The sequence below is a fragment of the Hibiscus syriacus genome, unplaced genomic scaffold (genome assembly GCF_006381635.1).
Source record: "Hibiscus syriacus cultivar Baekdansim isolate YM2019G1 unplaced genomic scaffold, ASM638163v2 tig00111621_pilon, whole genome shotgun sequence".
Lineage (NCBI taxonomy): Eukaryota > Viridiplantae > Streptophyta > Magnoliopsida > Malvales > Malvaceae > Hibiscus > Hibiscus syriacus.
In genome coordinates, this window is record NW_024063138.1 from 3,211,074 (window position 1) to 3,236,283 (window position 25,210).

Consider the following 25,210-nt stretch of genomic DNA (forward strand, 5'->3'; position numbering starts at 1 on the left):
AAGTTGTAAAATAAACTAAAATAAAGCAAAATAAAATAAGGACAATTCTGTCATTTTACATTACTGAAATCAAATTCATCTGACATGTCTACGAACCAAACAAAATATGGAATTGAATTCCAATTTCATTTCCTGCCAACCAAACAGAATATGGAATCGGATTCCAATTCCTACAGATTTCAATTCCTTCACAGATTTCAATTCCCTCGTAAACATTCCAGCGAACCAAACACCACCTAATAGTAATTGGTTATTTCGGTGTGGTTTTATTAAATTTGATTCGTGATTAAAAATAAAAAAGTGAAATTATTAAAATGAATTTTTCAATATATAATTTGAGAATGCAACCTTCAACCCTTCCAAAAGTTAAAATTAGGGAAAAATATACAATTTAGTACTAAACTCGGTTTCGATGTTTTATTTACTATTTGAACTTTCTTTTGTCTAATTTAGATATTTTGAATTAAGAAATCATGTTCGGGCATCCATTTGAACCAAAAATTTAATTTATATATTTAATTGAACAAAAATGTTTATGAATTAAATTAACTTTAAATTAACTTTGAAAGAAAGTATAAGTATGAAATTTATATTTACCAATTAAAATTGTTTTTTATATATAAATTTGAAGTGAATACATATAGTTTTTGTTTAAAGACTTAATTATTTGATAATAATTGATCATACCTTTGAAAGAATAAATAAAATAACTTTGAATTTTACCTCTTTAACTTTTTTTTGTACATTTTAATTCCCTAACTTGATTTTTTCTATATTTTTTAATAATTCCTATCTAGAATTAAAAAATTAATAATTTTTATTTCATTTTAGTATCGATTAAAAAATTAATGTTAAGTTTTGAAAAAAAATTAAAAGTTTAGGTATTAAAATACACCAAAACTAATAGTTTAGTATTAATTATGTTAAATTTTAAACTGCGGATACTAAAATGAAATAAAAATTAAACAATACATATGATTTTTTAAAAAAATAAAAATTTAGATACTAAAATGGGTCACAATTAATAGTTTAGATATTAAATACGTAATTTATCCATACAAAAATAGAAAAATTTTAAAATTAGTGCGAAGTAGTAAATTAAAAAAAATAAAGATAAAACTATAAAAAAATTTAGAGATTTAAAATTGTTTTACGAAAAAAAATAGAGAAAATAAAACATCTCAGAATTTAAAATAGAGAAATTCTCGAAGCATCCTAACCTTAGAAAACAGTAATCAAGTACTATCACGTTTCTCGCTAAGCCCTTTAGTTTGGAAGCCTCTAGAATCTACAGTCTCACTTTAAATCCCTTTCTTTGCTGCCCTTCACTTATTCGCTTCTCTAAGCTTTTCGTTCACGCTCTCGCCTTCCACTACACGCGCTCGTTCTCAATCTAACTCTTGATTCCACGACTCAAAATGGATGAGGATTTAGATATCCCGGCGGCCGACGATATGATGAACGACGAAATGGGTCTTCACGACGAGGCTCCCATTATGAAGGTCGGAGAAGAAAAGGAGATCGGAAAGCAAGGCTTGAAGAAGAAACTTGTTAAGGAAGGTGAAGGTTGGGAGAATCCTGAAAGCGGCGACGAAGTCGAAGGTATGAATTATAGTCTAAATTAGGAATCGAAAGCAAAAAATTAGAAGAAAAAAAATAACTTCTTTGCTCTGAAAATGTTTTGGAGTCTGATTGGTTGTTGTTGGTGCAGTTCATTATACGGGGACATTGCTAGATGGAACTAAGTTCGATTCCAGCCGTGATAGAGGGACTCCTTTTAAGTTCACTCTCGGTCAAGGTAAATGAAGATTGCAACTTGCTTTTGGAAATTCCTGAAAACAATTTTAATATGTTTTACATTGAATTTGAAGGAAACGGCGAAGCTGGAAATTTTAGGTTTGGTTTTAGCGATTTGCAGTTTTAACATGAGTCCAATTCATTTGTTCTGACTTCTGAGTAGCATGTGCTTAAATGCTATCCTATTTATTAACTTTGTTTTGTTCCTTTTCCTGCGAGTCTCTGAAATAAAACTTGTGTTCTAGCTGTTCAAGTTTCTAATTGTGAGCAAGTGTTGCGAGCCTGCTTCATTTGGACTGCATTAATTTGTTTCGTTGAATCTTTGCGTTCGTTGCATTTAGACATTAGTAGCACGTAGAACCGGTTTCGTATATTTTTACTGTAATTAATTTGGTTGATTCAATGAGTTGATTTTTGATGATAATATGTTGGTATGTTAAGACCTTGGTTAGTTCACGATATGGCAACCATGAGAATGGTGTTGCATATGAAATTTGAATCCTTTGTTGTTAAATTTCTGCTGATTTTGTTGAAGTGGGAAATTCTTCTAATTGGTATTACTCGTTAATATGGTATGTCTACTTTATTTTAATGTTTGCAGGACAAGTTATTAAAGGATGGGATGAAGGTATTAAGACGATGAAGAAAGGAGAAAATGCTATTTTTACCATTCCTCCTGAGCTGGCATATGGTGAACCTGGCTCGCCACCAACCATTCCTCCTAATGCAACCCTCAAATTTGATGTTGAATTGCTATCTTGGTCTAGCGTCAAGGACATATGCAAGGATGGCGGGTTATTTAAGAAGATACTTACTGAAGGACAGAAATGGGAGAATCCAAAGGACCTTGATGAAGTGCTAGGTATTATTATCTTCTTTTGTTATTTATAATAGTTTTATCTTTATATGAGTGATTGTTTGATTGAATTAAGTTTAATAATGGGTTTGTATTTTGAATCTAGTTAACTATGAAGCTAAGCTCGAGGATGGAACAGTGGTGGCAAAAGCTGATGGCGAGGAGTTCACGGTTAAGGATGGTTTGTATTGCTGATGCCCTTTCTCTTCAGTTATCTCCTAATTTGTCTCGAGTAATTCTTGAAATTCCAGCGGTGGTTTCTTTTATGAATAGATCATTTCTGTCCTGCATTGGCTAAAGCTGTTAAGACCATGAAGAAAGGGGAGAAAGTACTTCTTACAGTGAAGCCACAATGTAAGTTGTTCTCATTAATTTCCTCTGAAGAATGAAGGTAAATATTCATAGTTCTTCTTGTTAACCTTATTGTCCGTGATAAAAGATGGCTTTGGTGAGAAGGGGAAGCCAGCTGCCGGTGTTGAAGGTGCAGTGCCTCCAAATGCTACACTCCAGATTACCTTGGAGTTGGTTTCATGGAAAACTGTGACTGAGGTAACTGATGACAAGAAGGTTATAAAGAAGATCCTGAAGGAAGGGGAGGGATATGAGCGCCCAAATGAGGGGTCTGTTGTTGAAGGTTTGTGTTACTATTATGAGAGAAAATTCGGCTTTCTGCATGTAGTATGCTAGAAGCTTGTCACTTAGACATCTATTTTTTCTAAACCTTTTGCAGTCAAGTTGATTGGGAAGGTACAAGATGGTACTGTCTTCTTGAAGAAAGGTCAAGCTGAAGGAGAAGAGTTGTTCAAGTTCAATACAGATGAGGGTAACAAACTAATTGTCACTCTCCTCTACCCTCAGACACCAGTTCAATGATTTTGGCTGAATGCCCCCTTCTTGAATTCTTGTACAGAGCAAGTCATTGACGGTCTTGATAAAGGTGTGATGACGATGAAAAAGGGTGAAGTAGCTCAGCTGACTATTGCACCTGAGTATGCTTTTGGGTCATCTGAGTCAAAGCAGGAGCTGGCTGTGGTTCCCCCTAACTCAACCGTGTACTATGAAGTTGAGATGGTATCATTCATCAAGGTTAGTGGATCAGTGTCCTTGTATGATTTTAGTTCTTTGTTGTGGATCTGTGACGTACTCCATTTGGAAGTGAATTAAAAGTGGTTTTGATAAATTGTTCTTTCAGGATAAAGAATCATGGGATATGAACACCACAGAAAAGATTGAAGCAGCTGGTAAAAAGAAGGAAGAAGGAAATGTATTCTTCAAGGCTGGTAAATATGTGAAAGCTTCCAAGAGATACGAGAAGGTATGCAGATGCGGTGCAATTGTTTGGCATGTTAACGTTTCTATTCCAATGCCTTGTGATTTAATTGGTGTTTTAACATGCAGGCTGTGAAGTATATCGATTATGATACATCCTTCAGTGAAGAGGAGAAAAAGCAGTCAAAGGCATTGAAGGTTGCTTGCAATCTGAACGATGCCGCCTGCAAGCTGAAACTAAAGGACTACAAGCAAGCTGAGAAATTGTGCACCAAGGTTCGAGTGGTCTTCACAATTGCAGTCGAAACATTTAGCTAGATCTTGTAGCAATTCTAACAGTTGCATGTTTTGCGGATGCAGGTTTTGGAATTAGAAAGTTCAAACGTGAAAGCCTTGTATAGAAGGGCTCAAGCATACATCCATCTAGCAGATTTAGATTTGGCAGAGTTTGATATCAAGAAAGCTCTTGAACTTGATCCTGATAACAGGTAATTTGTTTTTTCAATAGGCAAGGAAGAAACTGTTTTTGCCAGTCTGGCATTTTTGAATGGCTTTGTAAATGATTTGTTTTGCTACCAGGGAGATTAAGATGGAGTACAAAGTTTTGAAAGAGAAGATCAAGGAGTACAATAAGAAGGAAGCCAAATTCTATGGCAATATGTTTGCCAAGATGAACAAAGTGTAGACTGCCAATGTAAGTATTTTAGTGCCCGTATGGATCTTGGCCATCCTTGTTGATCAAGTGATTGAAATTCACTGGTGTTTATTTATTTTTTAATTTCTGCAGAGATCAGCTGCCAAGGAAGGTGCTCCAATGGGCATAGATAGCAAGGCATAGGTGGGACCGTTGGAGAGTGGGATCAAAACCGTTTTAGCTACTCTTGTTTTATTGTTGACATTAAGAATGTTATGATTGCTGAATAATGAATTATTGTGTTCGGTATGAGTGGTACTTTTGACTTGCTTGTGCTTGATGCGGTCAAAAGCTAATGTTTAACCATTTTTACAACTGGTGGGAGTTGTTTCAAATCTTGAATTCTGTGAGAACATGGTTGTGTTTTTTCTTTTGATAGTTGTTCAAATACAAACATTATGGCCGTCAGTTTCGTCATCTTGTTACTTAAACAGCGAAAATTGTTACGCATGTCTTTTTCAATGAATACCTCGTTTTCATCTTAATAAAACTTTGTCGTTTGCTTCCCTGTAATCTCGCGCAAACCCGGATGAAACCTACCTCGAGTAAGTTAAAGTCTCATCAGGATCGGGCTGTTCATCTAATTTTGAGCTTGGTTGTGAAGCGAGGCAGATAATGAACCATAGCACCTCCCATTTTACTTGGTGTTTCTACAGTTGCTCCGGGGAACCTCTTATCCTGAGCTGGTAAACGTCTCTAGTGAGCCTTCAACATTTGGTTTGGACTGCTTTACTACATTGATAATATTTATCCTTCAAATTTACAGGGATGGAAAATGTAAATATTGAAAATGAACCGAGGGTGTTATATTCTACACGTTCTTCACTACCATTCCGTTGGTCATTTGGAAACAAAGAAATGGGAAGATCTATGACGATTTGAACCCAAAACCCAATAGGAGCATTGATTCATATCAAGTATGAGTGCTAATATACTGGCACCTCATATAAAGGTATAAGAGGAGGATAAGGTGTCCACTCCAAAACAAGACAAAAGGTGCAACCTACTGCTCTATTTTAAGCAACTCCTACTTAATTTACACTTACGTACAAATAAGATAAGTAGATATCAGTCTCTGTCAAATAGTTAGTATTCATAGGTTCATCAAATAGTTAGTATTCATAGGTTCATCAAATAGTTAGTATTGACAGTCATAGATTAACAAAAACCTTCATTTACCAACAACCAGTCCTTAAAACAAAGGTTATGGGCTTGAATCTTGGTGTTCATGAATGGTGGGTCGGTGGTTATATAAAAAAAACCTTCATTTTTTCCATCTAGGAAAGCCTTGGTTGTTACAAAGAAGAGAAAAATTTTACACTAGCGACAGCTGCTACTAATTATTTTTTAAGATAACCATAATAAATCAAGTATGCTTTCTCTTTTTCGAAATTCTCCCATTTTCCTTGGTTTACCAATAAATACCCAAGGGAAAGGGCAAGCTGTACTATATTTATAGATTCTATTCCACTACTAGAGATCTTCTAAAGTTTTATTCTATCATTAGATTCGGAAGGTAATAACAACTAAATCTCAGAAACTGAGACTGTAAATCTTACACAGTCTGCCTGACAAATAAAGAATCGACGCCAATGATGCCTGGCCTTGCTTGTTGGTAATTAATAGGCAAGCAAAGTTTACATTCTACAATGTACTACACAACACAAACAAAAAACAGCACACGATTTCACATCCTCCGACGCCGGGTTTGGAGCATCTCTTCTCTAATCTTCAAAACCCTTTTGTTTGATACAACTTTATGTTTAACCATGGCATTCGACTTAGCAACCATTAAAAGACAAATATGTTCTGGTGGCCCATTTTAACATGGCCAGAAATATTGTTTCATGCACAAATGAATTTACTGCTTCAGTTCATTATCAGTAACCAGCAAATTTGCTTGTTATTGATCCATGAATTCATGGAACTCCTATCCTGGGACGCAATGTTGCTCTATCAGCTCACCTGTTCTCCAATCAAATCAAGACCAACCACGAGGAAACTGATACCTTGAAATAATAGGAAATAGAAGTGAATCCCTTGGGCTGATAACAAGCTTCTCACCGAGGCAGTTAACAAGACAAATGCAAGAGCAAGTTCTTTCCTGTACAGATGATTTCTCTTTGTTTTCAAAGTTTTCTTGGTTGCTTCTAGTTTGCTAAGCTCTTCAAGGCCAGAATCAGAGGAGGACCTAAGAAGACTTGCTGCTTCCATTAAAGTATCAGATTCCTTCTCAAATGCAACGAGATCGGCCTCTGATGATCTCCCTGACTTTTTTGTAACTATCCACTCGTAAGAACTTCCAAACCGGAACAGTCCTGATATCATTGCATTGAACTTTGTCACTGACATTGTGTTTTCGAATAGAAGGTATGGGACTACAAAAGGGAATGATCGTGGTGCTGGAAGGATATTCAACACGGACATAATTCCAGGGACATAGCAAACAACCCAAGCTGGTAGCTGAGCTTCTGGCAGGAACATTGTCAATGGGAGAATGATGCAGAACAGGGTGAAAGAGTAAAAGGGCAGAATAAGCTTCCGTAGGAGAAAGAACAAAAATATCAAATTGGCTTTTTTGGCCATACTTACCTGGAATACGGAAAGAAAATGAGACATAAGCAGAAAATTGAACTCTACGCTTTTTATAGTCATAAAATAGGTTGTAAAACTCCATAACTAAATGATGCCAAATTTGAGTTGAAACTTTCATGAAATTCCATGTTCAAAGAGCTTGATAAACCAAAAATAAGCTTAATTTAACAAATGGGTTAAGACAGGCATTGCTTACAGACAAATCCACGATTAGTCCATTACTGCAAAATTATCATTGATCTTGTTTTTAATTAAAAAAAAAAAAAGAATTGGTTGAGGCTAAATCTTAGACTGTTGCTCTTGCTTGCCTTGTCCAAAAGCAGCTCAACAACCCACATCTTGAGCAACCCCACGGGTTTAAAATTTTGGACTACACTACAGACCAGGATTCCAAGTGTTCCTCATCTAAATGAGCAGCAGAGTGAGGTAAATAAAGATAAGATGGTAAGGGCTAGCGTAGTAACATATGAAAGCATTTCCCTACGACATGGTTGAGTGTTACTCATCTGGATGAAAAGCCCTAATTAATAAAGATAAGAAGGAGCCCTAATTAAGCTTTATCTCCTGAAAGATAGTGTGGTTGGATTCTCCGGGAATGAGGAAATTAATAAAATTTTTATGCAGTACAATATTTAAAGGAGATATAATTAATTTAAGCATGAATGGTTTAGTTTTTATGGAAACAAGAAATGTCTGAGATAAAAGTTTCAATAAACCACAGTACCTTAGAACAAAGTATGTCAAAGAAGCACAAGCGGAACAACTGCATTGGACCAGAATGCCAGCGATGCTGCTGTTTCTTATATGCCTCATAGGACTCCGGAAGCTCACAAAGGCACTGCAGATAAAAATATTAGGTCACCTTTCCTTTCTCAAGTGAGAAAGTAATTTTTTATATTATAAATGACATTCTCTCACCTTAACATCATTCAGATATACAAACTTCCATCCAGAAAGGTGAGCACGAACGGCAATATCCATGTCCTCAACAGTTGTTCGTTCAAGCCATCCACCACAGTCCTCGAGGGCCTTAATTCGCCACACACCAGCAGTTCCATTGAAACCAAAGAAGTTGATAAACACACCATTGACCTGCTGTTCAACCTCAAAATGGAATGATAAATTTATGTTCTGCAATCTTGTGAGCAAGTTCTCATCCTTATTCACAAAGGCCCACCTTGTCTGAACCAATGCAATATCGTCATTCCCCTAGAAGAAGACAGGGAAACAAGTGCTGATCAGACAGAAATATATGTGAGCTAACAAATCAAAACAGAAAAACACCAAGATTTTTACAGAGAAAATTAACTAGTACCAACTCAAATAGAAAATAGGAAATTCCAACCAAGATATGGAGTTCCATTATTCAATTAATTTCAGTGCAAGCATTGAATTTCTTAATGTCTCAATGGTTTCATTGGTACCAATTACACAACAATTGACATGTCGCTATTACTAAAAATAAGCATAGCATAGAAACTGAGAAATGTCGAGCATTTAAAAAACCGAGTATGTTCTTAAAAATAAGCATAGCATAGAAACTAAGAAATGTCAAAACCTTCTTAAACTTATGGAGTTCTCAGCAGAAGTGAACTTAAGTGTTACCTTGAAATGAGGAATGGTTTTCTTCAAGAAATCTGGTGCCGGTTGAAAATCAGCATCAAAAATTGCAACAAACTCGTAATTTTTCACATAATCACAGTTCATTGCAGATTTCAGGTTTCCCGCCTTGTAGCCAGTACGGATAAGACGATGCCTATATAATATATGCACGCCCCTGTGCTGCCATTTCTGTACTTCTGCTTTGATAAGAAGCTGAACATCTACATCATCAGAATCATCCAAAACCTGAACCAGCATCCTCTCCTTTGGCCAGTCCATAATACAAACAGCTGCAATAGATTGTTGGTACACCTGCACACCAGAAAGTGAAAATTTTATGCAACTTTTACTGCAAACCTCTTATAAATGAATCATTTATTTTTGAAGTTCAAATTATTTTGATCAACTTCCAAATAGTGAAACGAAAGCAAATGCCAAAATAATTTGAATGTCAGTATCTCAGTCAATGTGGAACTAACAAGGGAACTAGAAACCACTAAGCACTAGGCCTAATCTTGCTATGCTACCAATGCATGCTGCCCTATTTACCATAGAACACTAACAAGGAAGACAGAAGAAGGAATGTAACCCAGTAAATTCAGAGTAGCCTAGCCTAATCTTATGTTTTATTTCTTTTAGTACCCTAATCAACACATAGCATGAGCATACAATTATGGTTTAAAGAACTAAACGAAGTCAAAAGGTTTACAAGTCACTGTTCAATCTTCCCTTATCTAAATAAATAGTGCATCCATGACCGAATGGAGCAACTTCAGTAAATTTGAGCTTTAAATCTACTAAACGAATTTCCTAAAGAAAATGATTCAGCTAGGGACTTTAAAACCTGCATCTACTTAGGGCTTACCTCCCTCTCATTGCACATAGGAATTTGCACCAATACCATTGGATAATCCTCTACATTCTCTCCTTCGACTCTCCCTGCCGGATACTCCATCGCCGCCATCGGCTTCAGCTTCCTAAATTTGATCCAGAAACATCCTAATATCAACACCACGCGATCCACCGACTGAACCAAGAACAGAACGATGCACACATTAGCCAAGCTCTGAAGCGGCGGCGCCAAGAAATCAGCTCTGATTTCGAGCCACTTGGCATAAACGAGCTCGACGGCGGCCTCCGCCTCCGCCACCGACGGAGGACTAAAATGCCATCCCTTGAAAAACGCGAGTAACTCTACGCAAAGCAAAAGAATCACCAGGAAGAGAAAGAACTTGATAACACGGTAGAGCCTGGAAGCGGAGTAATCGGAGGAGGAATCCGGAGAGAAGATTCGTCGGTTGGCGGTACGAAGAAGGAGAAGAGAAGCGCTAGCGATCGAGGCGAGAGAGTTAGCGAGTTGCTGGAACCTCAAGAGACAAACCCAGGAAAGCTGGCGTGCGCTTCGGGAGCGGTCCTTGTCGGCCGTCCGATCAGGAAGGGGGTTGGTGATCTGGACGGTTAGAAGTTCGTTGGTGGGATTGGTAGTTTCGTTGGTGAAAAACTGGTGGTTATGCTCCCTCTGCTTGTTCCACCATTCCTGAAACTCGTAGTTGGGCGGCCGCGACATAAATCAACAAATGTAAATGAAATGCCTTCGACTCTCGCTTTGCTTCTGTTCCAACTGCTCAAGTATAAAGCTCAATTGAGGAAGAATATACCAAATCCGCTGTTCCTTAAAATCAAAATCCCCAGTTTAAGAAGCGATTAAACCCAGATTTCGCATAATGCACACGCTAATTACGGGGATCTTATACGGATTACGAAGTAATACGTAAAAAAATATATTTGTTTTATTTTAAAAGGCTTAAATACATGTTTCCCCCCTAAATTATACCTTTTTTTACTGAGTTTCCTCTTAAAATATTTTTTGAGATGTTTTGCCCTTTAAAATTTAAATTATTACTTCGATTGTTGTTAACTTTATTTAAAAATACATGAGTAAATTATATATTTAGTCACTCTATTATTCTATGGTTCTATTTTGGTTAGTAAACTATTTTTTTTTTCAAAATCATCACTAAATTTAAGTTTTTGTTTTGTTTTGATCACCAAATTCGATTAGATTTATTCTTTAGAGGGCATGTATATTTGTAGACCATCGTTTTGTATATTTGAGTCGTAACTATTTTAAATGATGGTCTGTATATTTTAAATTATTATTTTTGGGAGCTCATGATGTATACTATTTTTTATCAAGGTGGTTGTTTTACTTTATTTTTATTTTTCTTTCAAGAAAACAATTTCAATTAAGAAATTAAAGAAAATTTTTGGTTAGCCACTTCGGTGGTTCTGTGTGGTATTTTTGTCGATCGACTGTGTGTCGTACTGGTTTAGGGTATTACACATGTAACATGCTCATTTGTTGAATGCATGTCGTGTAATTGGGTTATTTGTGTGGCATTGAGCTTGTGAGCTCTGCATATGAAATGTGTTTCGTGCGTAGGTTCTTAGGTGCCAATTCGAGGAGCACGTCGCCAGACACCAGACATCCAGGTTTGATCCTTATCAGAGTACGTCTCGATTGTTGTAGAGGGTGTATACTGTCATATACCCTATTATAATATTAAGTCGTAAAATCTATTTTTACTTTGTAAACATATTTAAATTGAGTAGCTTATCCTATTTTGAATGAATGAATGAGTTAAATGTTTTCAAAAACAAAATGGTTAGCCACTTAGGTGGTTCTGCGACATTCTAATCCACTAGATTTTGGGTCGGATCGGATTAGGGTGTTACATTTTTATTATTTTTTATAAAAAAAATCTTAAGTGTTATTATTTAAATTTATTATTAATAAATATATAATTTTTTTTAAATATTTTAATTAAATAACTTTTTAATGTATATTTTATGAAATCTAATTATTTAAATTAAAATTTTAAAATTTTTAACTATAAAATAACCAATAAATTACAATGGGGGAGTATGCTTTAGGATGAACTTAGATACATACTATATTTAAACATAACGAAATGAAAATCATTTTTTTTAAGTAGGATGAGATGATTACAAGGTAATGTTTTTTCATTTTTTTTCTAATCGTTGATAACATGTATATATAGTCGTTGACGCAGATTATTGAATCTAAGATCTTTAAGAAAAATTACATTATTTTTAACCATTAATAGCACTTAATAGATTCTAAATAAACATCAGTGTTGCAAACCCGAAGGTGGGTTTCAATTTATGAGTATTAATAATCTTTTAACCATTATTTCCTTCCTAATAATTTCTTATGTATTACTCACTCGTTCTCTATCATTTTTCATTTGATTTGTATGTGTTAATTACGTCGCCATCATATTTCACGAACAATGAAAACGGTAATGAATCATTAAACCCTAGCCGCCTCTTTTTTATTTTAACTTAATTTTTTTTAATATTTTTGTGTCGCCTTCTTCTTTCTCTTTGATTTTTATTTAATCGGTAGAGACATCAATCTTAATATTGGTTGCCGACCGTCAGGGAATATTAGTTCTCTTTTTTTTTTATTATGTCTTTATGTTTTTTTTCTTGAGTTTTTTAAATTTTGAATAAGCGTTTATGTCCTTGTGACATGATTTTTCTCCGCTCTTGTAACACGCGTTTCCTCTGCTCTTATGGCATGATCCTCATATTTTTCGGTACGTTTATTTTTGCATACCTTTGTTGTCGTTTTGGTTCTCGTACAAAAATCATCACAACATTTATTTTTTTGATTAATTAGTCGGTGGTCATGTATAATCATATCCCCTCTTTTGGTAAAAGGTTATTTGAATTGTGTAGCGAAGCAGCCTGCCATATTATTTGGTTCGCTCTCCAGTCCTTTATCACAAGTGTCTCATTTGACAGAGACAATGAGTTTATATGAAGGTTGTTGGGTTTTGATATTAGTTGTCATTCTCAATGGAATGTTTTAATTTTCTTGGTACTTTTAGGTTTATTATTTACTTTTGTTTGAATATTTTGGTGAATATTACCTCCAAATTTATCTCTTTATTCTGATTCGATGTAATTTTGATTCTTTCCGTTATTAATAAAATCCAGTTGCCGTTGTTCAAAAAAAAACTACGCTGCCATCATTCATCTTCAATTAAAGATCAAACTTTTCATAAAATTTATAGTAGCATTATTTTTAGCTTTCTTATTATGATATGATAAAAAACTTAGAATCATGAAGTGCATTCAACCAACATTCGATCAGAGAATATCAAACTTTCTATTGACTAGGAAAATATAGCAATGAAAATTTTTAGTGAGAGAAATCATATTCAAACATCAGAGAAGATATTGTTAAAAGAAATAATCACGAAGTTTGAATATAAACGACGAAACAAGCATCAAATACGACTTAAGTTTTAAGTAGGCATATTATACCATACAAGAACCAATGGAAGATGGTTCTTAGGCAATGGAAAATCAAAATGGAGCTTGAAATGTAAATAGATTAGATGCAAACCCTTTTGATATCATTCTATGTTGTAATACGAAAGCTACCAAGAGATGATAGCCTGTGTATTTGGGTTGTACCCTTTTACCACCCAACAAGTCGTATGGGCTCATTCTAATGCACGCACGCCCATATTTGGGCTTTTAAAATAGTGAACCCTAGAGAGAAGCCCATGTTTTAAAATTTTCAGTATTTATTATTTATAGAAAAATGCCACGTGTGTTGATGTAGGAAACTAAAAAGTTAAGGAGAATGAATTTTTAAACTACTAAAAGCAGGTTTGTGGATCAGTAGGTTCATTGGATCACTTCTCCAAATTAGGTTACGCGTCTACCTACATGCATGTAATTCACGCTTTCTTTTTTCTCATACAGATTGTTTAACGTTTGTTTTAGACTTTTAGTTAGATTTTGGCTTAATTCAATATTTAAGCCCCCCGAGCATATGCTTTTATCCACTTCACACCCTAAACTATTTTCTGTCCCAATGTACCCCTTAAACTATCATTTTTTGTCCCAGTTTACTCCAAATAAAAGAAAACAACCAATAAGAATGTGACTCGTTACATATTGTTATTGGACACATTGAAAGAAACAATTTACAGTGTAAAATAGGAAAATAACTATAAATTCAGTAATAGTCCCATTTTTCAATATACGTATTCACATATAACACCCCTCGACTCTGATTGTGGAGTTTCTAAATTCAGTATGAAATCATTTTTCCTATTTTATTAAATAAAATCATTTTAAACATTTATTATAAGGAAAATGACATGAACTGTGGATAAATTTAAAAAGTGCAATAGAAAAATAGGTATATTTCCAGCAAATGATTTGGGGGGGGGGGGGGCACAAATACTTGGAACTTGCGCTCAAGGAAGCTTTGAATGCAGAAAAACATAAACACGCTTATAGTTGGAGGGCATGAAATAATGCATTGGTTGGTGAAGTAAATCATGGGGGAGGGTGGATGCTAGCTTTTTCTCACCCAATCAAAACTGTTTTAATTTTACCATTAGAATTTATGGAATGAATTCAGTAATACAAAAGATTATTATTTTTCCTATAATATCCGAATTCGAACAATTACGTTTATAGCAGGTATAAACTTCGCCAAAAAACAAAGAAATTTTTAGACCAAATCAACTTTTCAAGATTAATATTTATTGAACGATGTTATCTGTTTATAATATTTTGAGTTTATCTTGTGGGTGATATTGATCTTTAATTTTAATCGGAATTGAATTTGATCATAAGAAAAAGAATTAGATAGTGAGAATGACCAAGGCAGTGGGAAACATACCTTAATCAATCATATATAATATGCCCTAAAATAGCAATCAAATGGGCTCCTTGAACGAGTATATGTCCTGATCCTAATCACTTAAAATTTAAAAAAGGGGGCTAATTAGGTGTTGTGGGAGACTATGAAATGGCTTTTTCTATCTGGTGAGCACATGGATTTGGGGATTTGATTAAGACTATTTACCAGCAAATTCCCATAGGAAAAAACCCCCCCTACATCACTATAGCCATGATGCTACCAGTGTAGACCCGTTAAAAGATTGAGATGACTGAACTGAGGACTAAACTTTGATTCGATTAGTACTGTTGCTATAATATTCTATAAGTTACAAATTTAAATGATTTAAATATATTTAAATTTTTTAGAATTATAAATAATTTAGACATTACATCAATAAAATTTATATATGAGTAAATTAAAAAAATCTGGAGAAATAAAACATGTCTCAAAGTGATTGGTTTCCAATTTTAATTTTATGTGAAAACGCCTTTCCAGTGATAAACAGCATCACATGAACAACTTCTATAGCTATTTTATTATATAAAGGCATCTTTCCGGCAATTAAACAAATTCTAATACGAGAATCCAATTATTGATCCTTGAATTAGAAAATAAAATATATATAAAAAATTAAAATTTGATTACCAATTTAAAAAAAAAAACTTGAATTCCACTACAATGATTACCATTTTTTGTAATTTTATATCCTTCGTAAACAAAACAATAATACTAATTTTGACAGTAGGTGAGATAACAAAGCTCAATGGTTCAATGGGTCTAGTCAGAATCTCACCTATGCCAACCTGGGATTCTTTTGATGCAAAAAAAATAATCTAGCATAAAGTATCAACTAAAAACAAGTGGAAATGTATAATCTAATGGCTGGTTATAACTTTTGGTTATGCTTAAATTAATTAGTTACTTTTTTCTTTTTGTTTTTTTATAATAAATTTTTAATAATATGAAAGGATTATATCTTACAAATATAATTATTTAAACTCTTTAGTTCAGGCATGAAAATTAGTGGAAAGTTGCCGAGAATTAAGGGTTGAAGCCAGCTATGCTAAGATAAAAGACCACCAATGTCTTAATCATGAGTTTTGAGATAGAAAATCTTAGGCAACAAATACAGCTGGTTAACAATTAAAACACCGGTAAGGGTCTAATCAAGCAGATTACAAGATCTATCGGTGCTTTTTTAAAAATTTGAGGTGATGGTGACCCCCATGCAAAAGTTTCCAAGAGAATTCTGGGAAATCCTTCAGGTTAAGATTATGTCTCAAATTAATAAAGTTAAATGTCCAGTAGTGTGCAAAATGAAAGCTGCTTGATTAGAATTAATTGATTAAAATACTATATCTTACAAATGTTGGTGCCTTTTTCTCCATAAAGATCTTTGCACCATGAATACACAGATTTTACATTGGGTTAATTGGTAAGGGATCCACAAAAAGGGGTAAAAATGAATTAGAAGTTGAACGATAGAACCCTAAACTGGAAATAAAAAAAAGGAAAAGAATCCTCCACTTTAACCCTAAGCATAAATGGCTAGTAGCCTAGTTATGGTAGTTCATGCATTGGTCCAATAATAAGTTCATTTTTTTATATATACAAGCAGTAATTCTCTGCTTTAAACATTTAATCCAGGACCAAAGAATGGTGTTATTAGAGCTCAACTTTCATGTCAGAGACTTGATTTGACCCTGCAATTACAAGAATAATCAATCATTACTCAGTCTCAGACAGTCTGATATAAATGTTTGTTAATTCTATCGAGTCTTTTTGTGCTTACCCTGGAAGTTTTGTGAATGTAATGCCATTTCTTGGCTCTGATTATGGCCAAACCCCATCTGAACTAGGGTTTCAAGGTCACCTTCACAAAATGATGGGTACTGAAACATGATTGACACCCAAATTTTAGTTCTTTAGGTCTATGAAAATAATGGAGAAAAACTCTGGAAATGAAACTCACCTGAGGTACGGTTTTAATAAACCGGTTAATTTGAGTTTGAGGCAAATGGGTGTTAAGTTTAGGGGAGATGGCAGAATCTAAATGTCCACCGAGCATTGAGACATTGTCCCATTAGCAATATTGCTATTTATGGTGGATTTTGCTGGCTGGTGCCCCAAAAAAGCTGAGGAATTTACTGGGAATATTGGATTCTGAGGTACGGTTTTAATAAACCGGTTAATTTGAGTTTGAGGCAAATGGGTGTTAAGTTTAGGGGAGATGGCAGAATCTAAATGGTCCACCGAGCATTGAGACATTGTCCCATTAGCAATATTGCTATTTAATGGTGGATTTTGCTGGGACTGGTGCCCCAAAAAAGCTGAGGAATTTACTGGGAATATTGGATTCTGCAAAGTGTTTGAATGAAATACCTGCAAGAGAGAGAGAGAGAGAGGGTAAATTTCAATTCAAAGATTTGAAACATTATTTATTCTAAAAGATGAAGTGTTCTTTAGACTTGCATCCTTTGACACTAAACTCTCCACGTTGAAGTCCAGGCTGGTGTTCACTGAAGCTAACTTCATTGAGAGGAACTGCAAATAAAAAAACCCATGAAAACTTGTATACCAAGAAATTGTTCACCACACGTTTATCAAATAAAAAAGTTAATAGTTTTACCTCAACTTGTCGTTGCAATGATTGAACATAATTTATAATTTCGTCCAGCATCAAGGCTTTTCCAGTAACCTACAATTTGATACCCCAAAACCCCATTATGTTTTAGAAATTAGAGCAATCATTTTTCTTGATTTATAACAGATTTTGTTTCAGACCTTGTTGCAACCAGGAACAAGATTTTGCAGAAGCTTCATTCTCTCACTGATTTTCTCTCTACGGACCTGATCAAAGTGACAGATACTGATAACCAAGAAACCCCAGATTTTGAATTCAGAAGAAAAATGAATAATGTATTACGATCCTCACTCTTTCAGCTAAACTATGGCTGTCAGTGGCTTGACCCCTTCTTGCTCTAACATGAATATAGTCTTTGGGAGGCTCAGGAGCCTTTGTATTGCTTCCATTGGCGTCTTCTTCCTCTGCTTTACCAGACCCATTTTCGTTTCCATTGGTCTTGGATAACTTGCATCGCTTTTCATTTGATGCCTCGTTGAGTTTAGTCACCTGGAAATGAGCGATTATAGAATGTTGAAATGTAATTTTTCTCTTCAAAGAAAGTGGAACTCTGTTCAAAGTTATACCTTCGAAGAATTTGGCGATGGGGATGGTGAAGTTTCGTTTGTTTTTGCTTTGGGGACCGCTTTTCTTTTCCTTGAATTTGAACCTTTAAAACCAGGATCGGGATTTTGTTCGGAGACGGTGGATTCCTCTCGACAATTGGCTGCCAGTGTTTTCATAGCCGGAGAACTGGAAACACGCGGTAGCTTGACATTCACCGGCGGCGGATTAAATCTGCAAGCGGCGATTTCACCGTTGTCTTTGGGTCCAAATTGAGTCCTTCGACCATTGAAACTCCTGCTTCCAAAGCAAGAGAATTTCGCTGCTCTCTCCGCAAATCCAGGATCAGCTGAGAAATCCGCCACACCGGATTTCAGCCCCATTGATTTCGGCACCGGCAAGTTCAATTTAGGAGGTGAATTCAGTGGAGTGCTGTAACAAGAGGAAGAAGCAGCCGCCAACATGGGCTGAGAATGGTGGAGGATCTCGCCGGAGTTACCGACGCTCCCCAGTTTCCCTATCAATTCCCTCATCATCAAGCTCTCGCTGGACATATTATTGCCATTCGATGAAGCTGGGGAAGAAACCATGGAACTCAAGGCCGACTCGTACTGTAAACCATAATCAGTCGGAAAACAATCTTGGGACTGAATTTCCATTACCGGTGACAGAGACGATGATAAAGACGACCCAAAGTGCAATGGCGGGATTCCTGCATCAAGGAAAAACTGGTTGTCCATCTACTAAAATTCAACGTGAAGATCCAGATAAAAAAAATTGGGCTTGGGAGTTGGGATTCTTTAGAAAGGCAAACGGGTGGAATTTAAGTGGGAAAGAATGGAACGTGGGATAAAAATGATTGCTTGTTTTCATGAAAGAGAGGTGGTTAGAAGAAATGTTAGGCAGAACACAAATTTGGTGAAGAAAAGCATAGCAAAAGAGAGTGAGACGGTGAAAGGGGAAGAATTGGTTGGGCTGCCATGGAGTTATATAGATGTAAAACAATGCTTGTTGCTTGATTTTTTTTCCTTTTCTTTTTGCAATGATTAAACAATTTATTTTTTCTAATTTTAAAATAATATTAATATTAATGATTGCATATTAATACTGTTTAACTATATATTTATGTATTTATTTATACATGCATTACATTTTATTTATATTTTTAATTTTTTAATTGTCGGAGTTCTTTTACGGAAGCTACTCTCAACCTGGTGTTAGGGGTAACCTACTACCCTACTCCCTCTTATCCCCATTACATATGAAAATTGAGTTTGTTGTTGTTGTTAATGCGACTACTATTATACTAAGGGTTTGGTTATCAAGTTCTTAGTGAAACTATTAGACTGTAGGAGATGTAATTAAATAATATGATGCATATTATATTTTCGTACAAGAATAATAAACTCCCTAGGTTTTCCCTTTTTGCGCTGTTCTTCCTTTTCTTTTTGCCCGTCCATGACATCAATTTTAGTGTGATTGTCGATCGATTGTGTTTCTTATTTTTTTATTTACAATTTCTCTGTATTTATAATTTTTTGTTGTTTGTTATTTTTGTTTTTATCTTTTTTTAAAGTTAGATTTAACGCATCGACTGATCAAAATCATACTTACTTATTATCTGATGATCTTCTATACTTTGAATCCTTGTATCGGATTGGACAACGTGGTTGCATTCGTAGATAGTTTCTTATGTCGCTCAACTCTGATTTGTGATTTATCGACGGCCTTTAAGTAGTAGTTTTCATCTTCTTTTGTGGCTCGTTTATCGATATCATCAAATTTATTCTTATATATTTTTATTATTATTTTGGTTGAGTTTGCAACATTTTTCTTACATGGTTCTTTTATGATATTAGTAACTAGTTTCTTGTATTAATTGTCATAAAAAATATTTAATTATGTGTTTAATTTACGATTACAGTTTTACATATTCATTGTAATTTTAAGTATTTTTTTGATAAAATTAGTGCTTCTATTAAAAAAAAATGGATCAAGAGGACGATTGGATACAATTGCTTTCTCTCAATCTCAAATTATAATATATTATATTTTTTTTAATTTTCTGTTGTTAATATATTTAACTCCCTTAAATTTTATAAATTTGTGCCCTCTTAAACTTTTAAAAATTCACTCTATTAATATAAAATTGCGTGTTTGTATTTTTTTATATGTAAAATTTTTAAACTCTACGAAGGCAAAATATAAAATCATAAATTTTAATATTTTTATTAAATGGCTATGATAATGTATTTAGTTAAGAAAAAAAATAAGATACTGATGAAAATTACATTTAAACTTTAATTTAATGTATAATATATGGATTTTAATTTTTTTATAATTATATATATTAAAAAATACAAACCGGTTGGTTCAAGTGGTAAGCAACTTGATATCTCTTAAGTAAGGTCTCAAGTTTGAGTCATTATGTATACAGAAAATCTCTGCTGGGAGACTTACCAATCAAAGTCATGTGTGCGACGCGGATCGGTCTGGATTACCAAGTTGAAGCCTTAGAGTCGGGAGGACAAAAAAATATAAGTATATAAAAGAGAAAATAACCTCAGCGACCAAAAATGCCTTATAATATACGATTTTAACAAACTTTTTTTGGATTCGCCAAAATGACCAACTAAATCGCAATGCGATCGATAATTCGCAACGCGATCTCCGGTATCGCAAATCAGTTTCCAGATTCGCAACGCGATTCTGACTTTTTAGGTTTTTTTAGGTTTTTAATTATTTTTATTTTGAAATTTTTGCATTATTTTAGGTTTTTCATATTGAAATTGATGATAAGTTTACTGGTAATTTCAATAATAGATTAACCATTTCACTTAGATTTCTTATTAAATTCATTCAATTGCTGCCAATACTGCTAAACTGTTTAGTCTTTAACCCTGTGAAATTAATATTTGTCTTTGTTTTTGTCTTTTGGTTGAAGTAATGCAGAAGAAGAATAGTTTCTAAACTTAAAATCGCAACACGAAAATGACTATCGCAACGAGAGAAATGAAAATCACAACGCGAAACCAAAATCGCATTGCGATTCTCTCGTTGCGATTTTCATTTCGCGTTGCGATAGTCATTTCCGCGTTGCGATTTTCATTTCAACCAAAAGACAATACAGTGTTGCAAATTTTTCATTTCCGCCTAGCCACTACAATTGCTTCGAAGCTTTCACCTGCACAAAGAAAAATGTTTGAGGAAACCTGCTTCGGGCCATGGCTGAGAGTACAGCATCCGGGTGGAGATGCTAATTTGACCCATTTGTGGCTTCAGACCGTGACTAGCGATCTACCCGACAATATACAACGTGGTGAGGAAGAGATATGGTTTCATTTTCCACCGGCGTATACTTGTTTTGGGCGGAAGAAGTTCTGCTTAATCACTGGTCTACGATTCGGACACGATGATGTAGGCTGGTACACTCGTCATATCACCCGCCCATCATGGTTATCCAGGGTTTTTCCTGATGAGTCAATAGAGAAGCCGAACTTACACGTCGACGACCTGAAGAAATTGTTTAATAAGAAAGATGGTTTTACTCGGATGAATGACGTCGATGTTGTCCGAGTATGCCTTCTACTACTTTTGTATGCCGGCTTTTTAGGCAGAGAGGCCAGACAACCTATTCCTCAGGAGCTAATATTATTGCTAGAGGACCTAAATGCATGGAATCTGTTTCCGTGGGGTTCGTATATATGGAAAGCTACCTGGACTAAGTTGTCGTATGCCTTTGATGACCGCAAAAGTTTGTGTGGCGATGGGTCGAAATACACTTTGTCAGGCTTTGTTTGGGCCTTTAAGGTAAGAATTTCTATATAATGTTTTCAAAATTATAATTAATTATTTAACAATTACTAATGTTTGTTTATTATATTGTTTGTAGATTTGGATATTCGAGGCTTTCCCCAGCATGCAGACATATGCATTAAAAACTTCAAATGATATTCCTAGGGCTATTTCCTGGAAGAGGAAACGTCTGTTGGATTGGGAAGACTTAATACCATATGCGACAATAAATAATGTAAGTTAACACAAATACTATCATATATAAACAAGTTATTAATAGTAGACGTTAACTTTGTTTGAGTTTTTATATTTTTAGGAGGCCAACACTCCATTAATGAGACTGACACCCACGGAGGCTGAGCTTGCCACTAATTGGTGGCAAGCTAGTCAGCGTTTTCTTGATGGCACGAATGATGAGCAGCCTCCACTTCCTCCACTTCGAGAGCCATCACCTCACCCAGAGCCATCACCTGATCGACCCGACTATACACCTCTACAACGAGAGCCATCACCTATCCCGTCACATCATCGAGCCTCTTCTCCACCATCACCTCATGATAGGCGACCGGCAAAGATGCCACGACTTCTATCTCCCTGTTCTCCACCTCCACGGGATGAGTCAAGGGAGTTACGTGATGAGGTCAATGCCTTGCGTGAGGAGATCGGTACTCTACGCGATAACGATTGTGCATGGCGTGTGGAGATGTCTACTTTACGTGGTGAGGTTGCCGCTCTACGTGAGATGGTAGTATCGTTGTAGAATGAGGTTCATACTCTATGCAACGAGGTAAGTTTAAGATTTTCCATATTTAACTTGATGATAAATTTACTCGTAATTTCACTTAGATTAATCATTTCACTTAGATTGCTTAGTAAATTTATTCAGTTGTTGCTAATACTGCTAAACTGTTTATTAACATTATGAAGTTAGTATTTGTCTTTTGTTTTGTCTTTTGGTTGAAGTAAATTTATTCGGTTACTGCCAATTCTGCTAAACTGTGTATTCTTTAACACTGTGAAGTTAGTATTTGTCTTTGTTTTGTCTTTTGGTTGAAAGTAAATTTGTTCGGTTGCTGCCAATTCTGCTAAACTGTGTATTCTTTAACACTGTGAAGTTAGTATTTGTCTTTGTTTTGTCTTTTAGTTGGAAGTAAATTTGTTCGGTTGCTGCCAATTCTGCTAAAATGTGTATTCTTTAACACTGTGAAGTTAGTATTTGTCTGTTTTTGTCTTTTGGTTGAAAGTAAATTTGTTCGTTTGCTGCCAATTCTGCTAAACTGTGTATTCTTTAACTCTGAAGTTAGTATTGTCTTTGTTTTGTCTTTTGGTTGAAGTAATGCAATCCATTCAAGTTTCAATTTGCAGAAGAAGAAGAAATAGTTTATTCTTGAAACTATATTTTAGCAACACTGTTTTTTCTTTTGGTTGAAATAAAAATCGCAACGAGAGAATGAAAATCGCAACGCGAAACGAAAATCGCAACGCGAAATGAAAATCGCAACGTGAAACCAAAAAGCGCAACGCGAAACTATAATCGCGTTGCGATTTTAATTTCGCATTGCGATTCTATCGTTGCGATTCTCTAGTTGCGATTTTCGTTTCGCGTTGCGATTTTCATTCTCTCGTTGCGATTTTCATTTCGCGTTGCGATAGTCATTTTTCACGTTGCGATTTTAAGTTCCAGAAACTATTCTTCTTCTGCAAATTGAAACATGAATGAATTGCATTACTTCAACCAATAGACAAAGACAAATACTAAGTTGACAGTGTTGCAAGTTTAAAACATATTTGCCTTTGCTATCTGATGCATTTTGTGAACTATGATAGAATAACGATAGAATTCACGCATCAGACGGCGTGCACGTGCTATTAAGTCTCCGTACACCCCAATAGTGTGAAGACACCGCAAGAAGAAGCCCGACTCGCCTGTCATCCTCAAGAGTCCACTCCTATCGTTGAAGAGGCCCCTATCATTCCTCGAGAGTCCCCTCCCACCGTTCAAGAGGCCACTGTCATCGTTGAAGAGGTTCCTCCCACCATTCAAGAGCCCGATTCACATGGCGTCATATGTAAGATTCTTGAGAAACCCTCTGACGTGCCGGACATGATGGATGAGAGTTGGCTCTCATATGAGTTATCGGCCAGTACCATACCGGTATCTGAAGTGGAGAGGAGACAACTACTGGACACAATTCTGGATAACACCCTTTGGGCTAAGACCGCAGTTGATTTTTATCTACATGAGCGGAGCCAGGGGTGTTTCACTGACATATGCAAGCTCAACGATGATATCTATTTGTTGCTTGATCGGTCTTGGTGGGTCGTATTATTAGGGGTCGAAGACAATGGCTATTTCGATGGAGGGGTAAGTCTTATATTTTTCTTATATTTCAATTTGATTTTTTTTAAATTTATGTAAGTTACTAATATATGACTTTTTTTTTTGTAAAACAGCATATCAATGCGTGGGTGTCACGTCTTCTAATAATTATGAAACTTAAGGAAAATAAAAGATATACACAATATACAATTATGCCGACGTCTTTTAACGTCGTTCACTTGAAGAATCAACGAGATGAATCATTTGCGTTAGGCAATGGACAAGCTAAACTTTATCTTGCATGGTGGGAGGTCGATAAGGTTAGTATTTATTTTAGATTGAGTTTAAAGGTATTCATAAATAAGTGCGCAAATGAATGAATTATTACTTATGATTGCAGGTGTTTATCCCTGTTTTGGAACGTAAACATTGGCTTCTCGTCGAGCTTCAGCTCTCATCCCTTAAGGCAATAGTATATGACAACATGATAAATTACATATCATTGGCTGATTTAAGAGATATTATTAAGGGATGGAGCTCTCATCTGGCTAAATTCTTGGATGCGATAAATTATTGGACTCGTTCTGGAAACAAGAAGCCAAATAAGCTCAATATTACAGTTAGCAGAGACGAGACCGCACCACAACAAACGAAAGAACCCAGAGGGGATTGTGGTCCTCTCGTATGCTTGGCGTTTGATCACAGGAAGTATAAAGTATCTACCTCCCAACGATAGAGATAGAGCTGCAGTAGGCTTGTGGTTTCGGCATTATATGGCTAGATCGATATATACGAGACGCTGTCTACCTGCATCCGCGTTATAAAAATGTCCATAAACAATTGGTAAGTTTATAGACTTTTTGGTTTGAAAATGTTTGGTTAAGTACCTAGAATTCAATAATTTGTTGTTTGTAGGTTTTAGATGTGTAGAAAGTGTTGTTTGAGAAAATGTTTGGTTTCTGCAGGTTAATCTTAGAAGTGAGCTGCGTGAAAATGATGTATGGCTGCAAAAGTTGATTCAATAGTAGATGAGGAAATAAGAATTATTGCTTATTTTTTTACTGTTTAATTGATTTGTAAAAGATGATTTGTAAAAGTTGATTTGTTTAATTGATGTGAACATAATTCTTATTTGTGCTTGTTTAATTGATTGAAATGTAATGGTTGATTTTGTTGATTTCAATCTGCATTATGTGGAAGGCAAAAATGTCTATCGCAATGTGAAATGAAAATCGCAACGAGAGAATTGCAAGGATAAAATCGCAACGTTTTCATTTCGCTTTGCGATTCCCTCGTTACGATTTTTATTTCGCATTGCGATTCTCTCGTTGCGATTTTCATTTCGCATTGCGATTCTC

General features: G+C 35.2%; 3 protein-coding genes across 5 annotated transcripts; 1 reads left to right on the forward strand and 2 right to left on the reverse strand.

The window, feature by feature from the left end:
• The first annotated feature begins 1,335 nt into the window (after positions 1–1,335).
• LOC120165951 (peptidyl-prolyl cis-trans isomerase FKBP62-like) lies at positions 1,336–9,241 on the forward strand. Of its 3 annotated transcripts, XR_005519874.1 has the most exons (14): positions 1,336–1,602; positions 1,712–1,798; positions 2,399–2,659; positions 2,760–2,834; positions 2,927–3,007; positions 3,093–3,287; positions 3,384–3,476; positions 3,564–3,739; positions 3,846–3,968; positions 4,052–4,198; positions 4,283–4,410; positions 4,502–4,620; positions 4,712–4,776; positions 9,231–9,241. XR_005519874.1 is itself a non-coding variant. In XM_039175379.1 (13 exons), exons 1-12 carry the CDS (start codon positions 1,419–1,421, stop codon positions 4,605–4,607), a joined length of 1,656 nt encoding a protein of 551 aa, XP_039031310.1. In that variant the 5' UTR covers positions 1,336–1,418; the 3' UTR covers positions 4,608–4,616; positions 8,845–8,857. The 3 variants fall into 3 exon arrangements, 2 of the variants coding, with proteins under 2 accessions (XP_039031310.1, XP_039031309.1); XM_039175379.1 differs by lacking the exons at positions 4,712–4,776; positions 9,231–9,241 and adding an exon at positions 8,845–8,857 and having other exon boundaries at positions 4,502–4,616; XM_039175378.1 differs by lacking the exon at positions 9,231–9,241 and having other exon boundaries at positions 4,502–4,616; positions 4,710–4,969.
• Positions 6,411–10,470, reverse strand: LOC120165950 (probable xyloglucan glycosyltransferase 6). The gene is made up of 5 exons (XM_039175377.1): positions 9,679–10,470; positions 8,817–9,125; positions 8,130–8,420; positions 7,936–8,049; positions 6,411–7,208 (listed from the first exon to the last, which is right to left on the reverse strand). Exons 1-5 carry the CDS (start codon positions 10,378–10,380, stop codon positions 6,573–6,575), a joined length of 2,052 nt encoding a protein of 683 aa, XP_039031308.1. The 5' UTR covers positions 10,381–10,470; the 3' UTR covers positions 6,411–6,572.
• A 5,393-nt stretch (positions 10,471–15,863) lies between these two features.
• LOC120166099 (transcription factor bHLH62-like) lies at positions 15,864–18,690 on the reverse strand. Its single transcript, XM_039175462.1, has 8 exons — positions 17,761–18,690; positions 17,486–17,683; positions 17,335–17,400; positions 17,180–17,248; positions 17,023–17,094; positions 16,699–16,932; positions 16,343–16,442; positions 15,864–16,253 (listed from the first exon to the last, which is right to left on the reverse strand). Exons 1-8 carry the CDS (start codon positions 18,475–18,477, stop codon positions 16,216–16,218), a joined length of 1,494 nt encoding a protein of 497 aa, XP_039031393.1. The 5' UTR covers positions 18,478–18,690; the 3' UTR covers positions 15,864–16,215.
• Between the last annotated feature and the right edge of the window lie 6,520 nt (positions 18,691–25,210).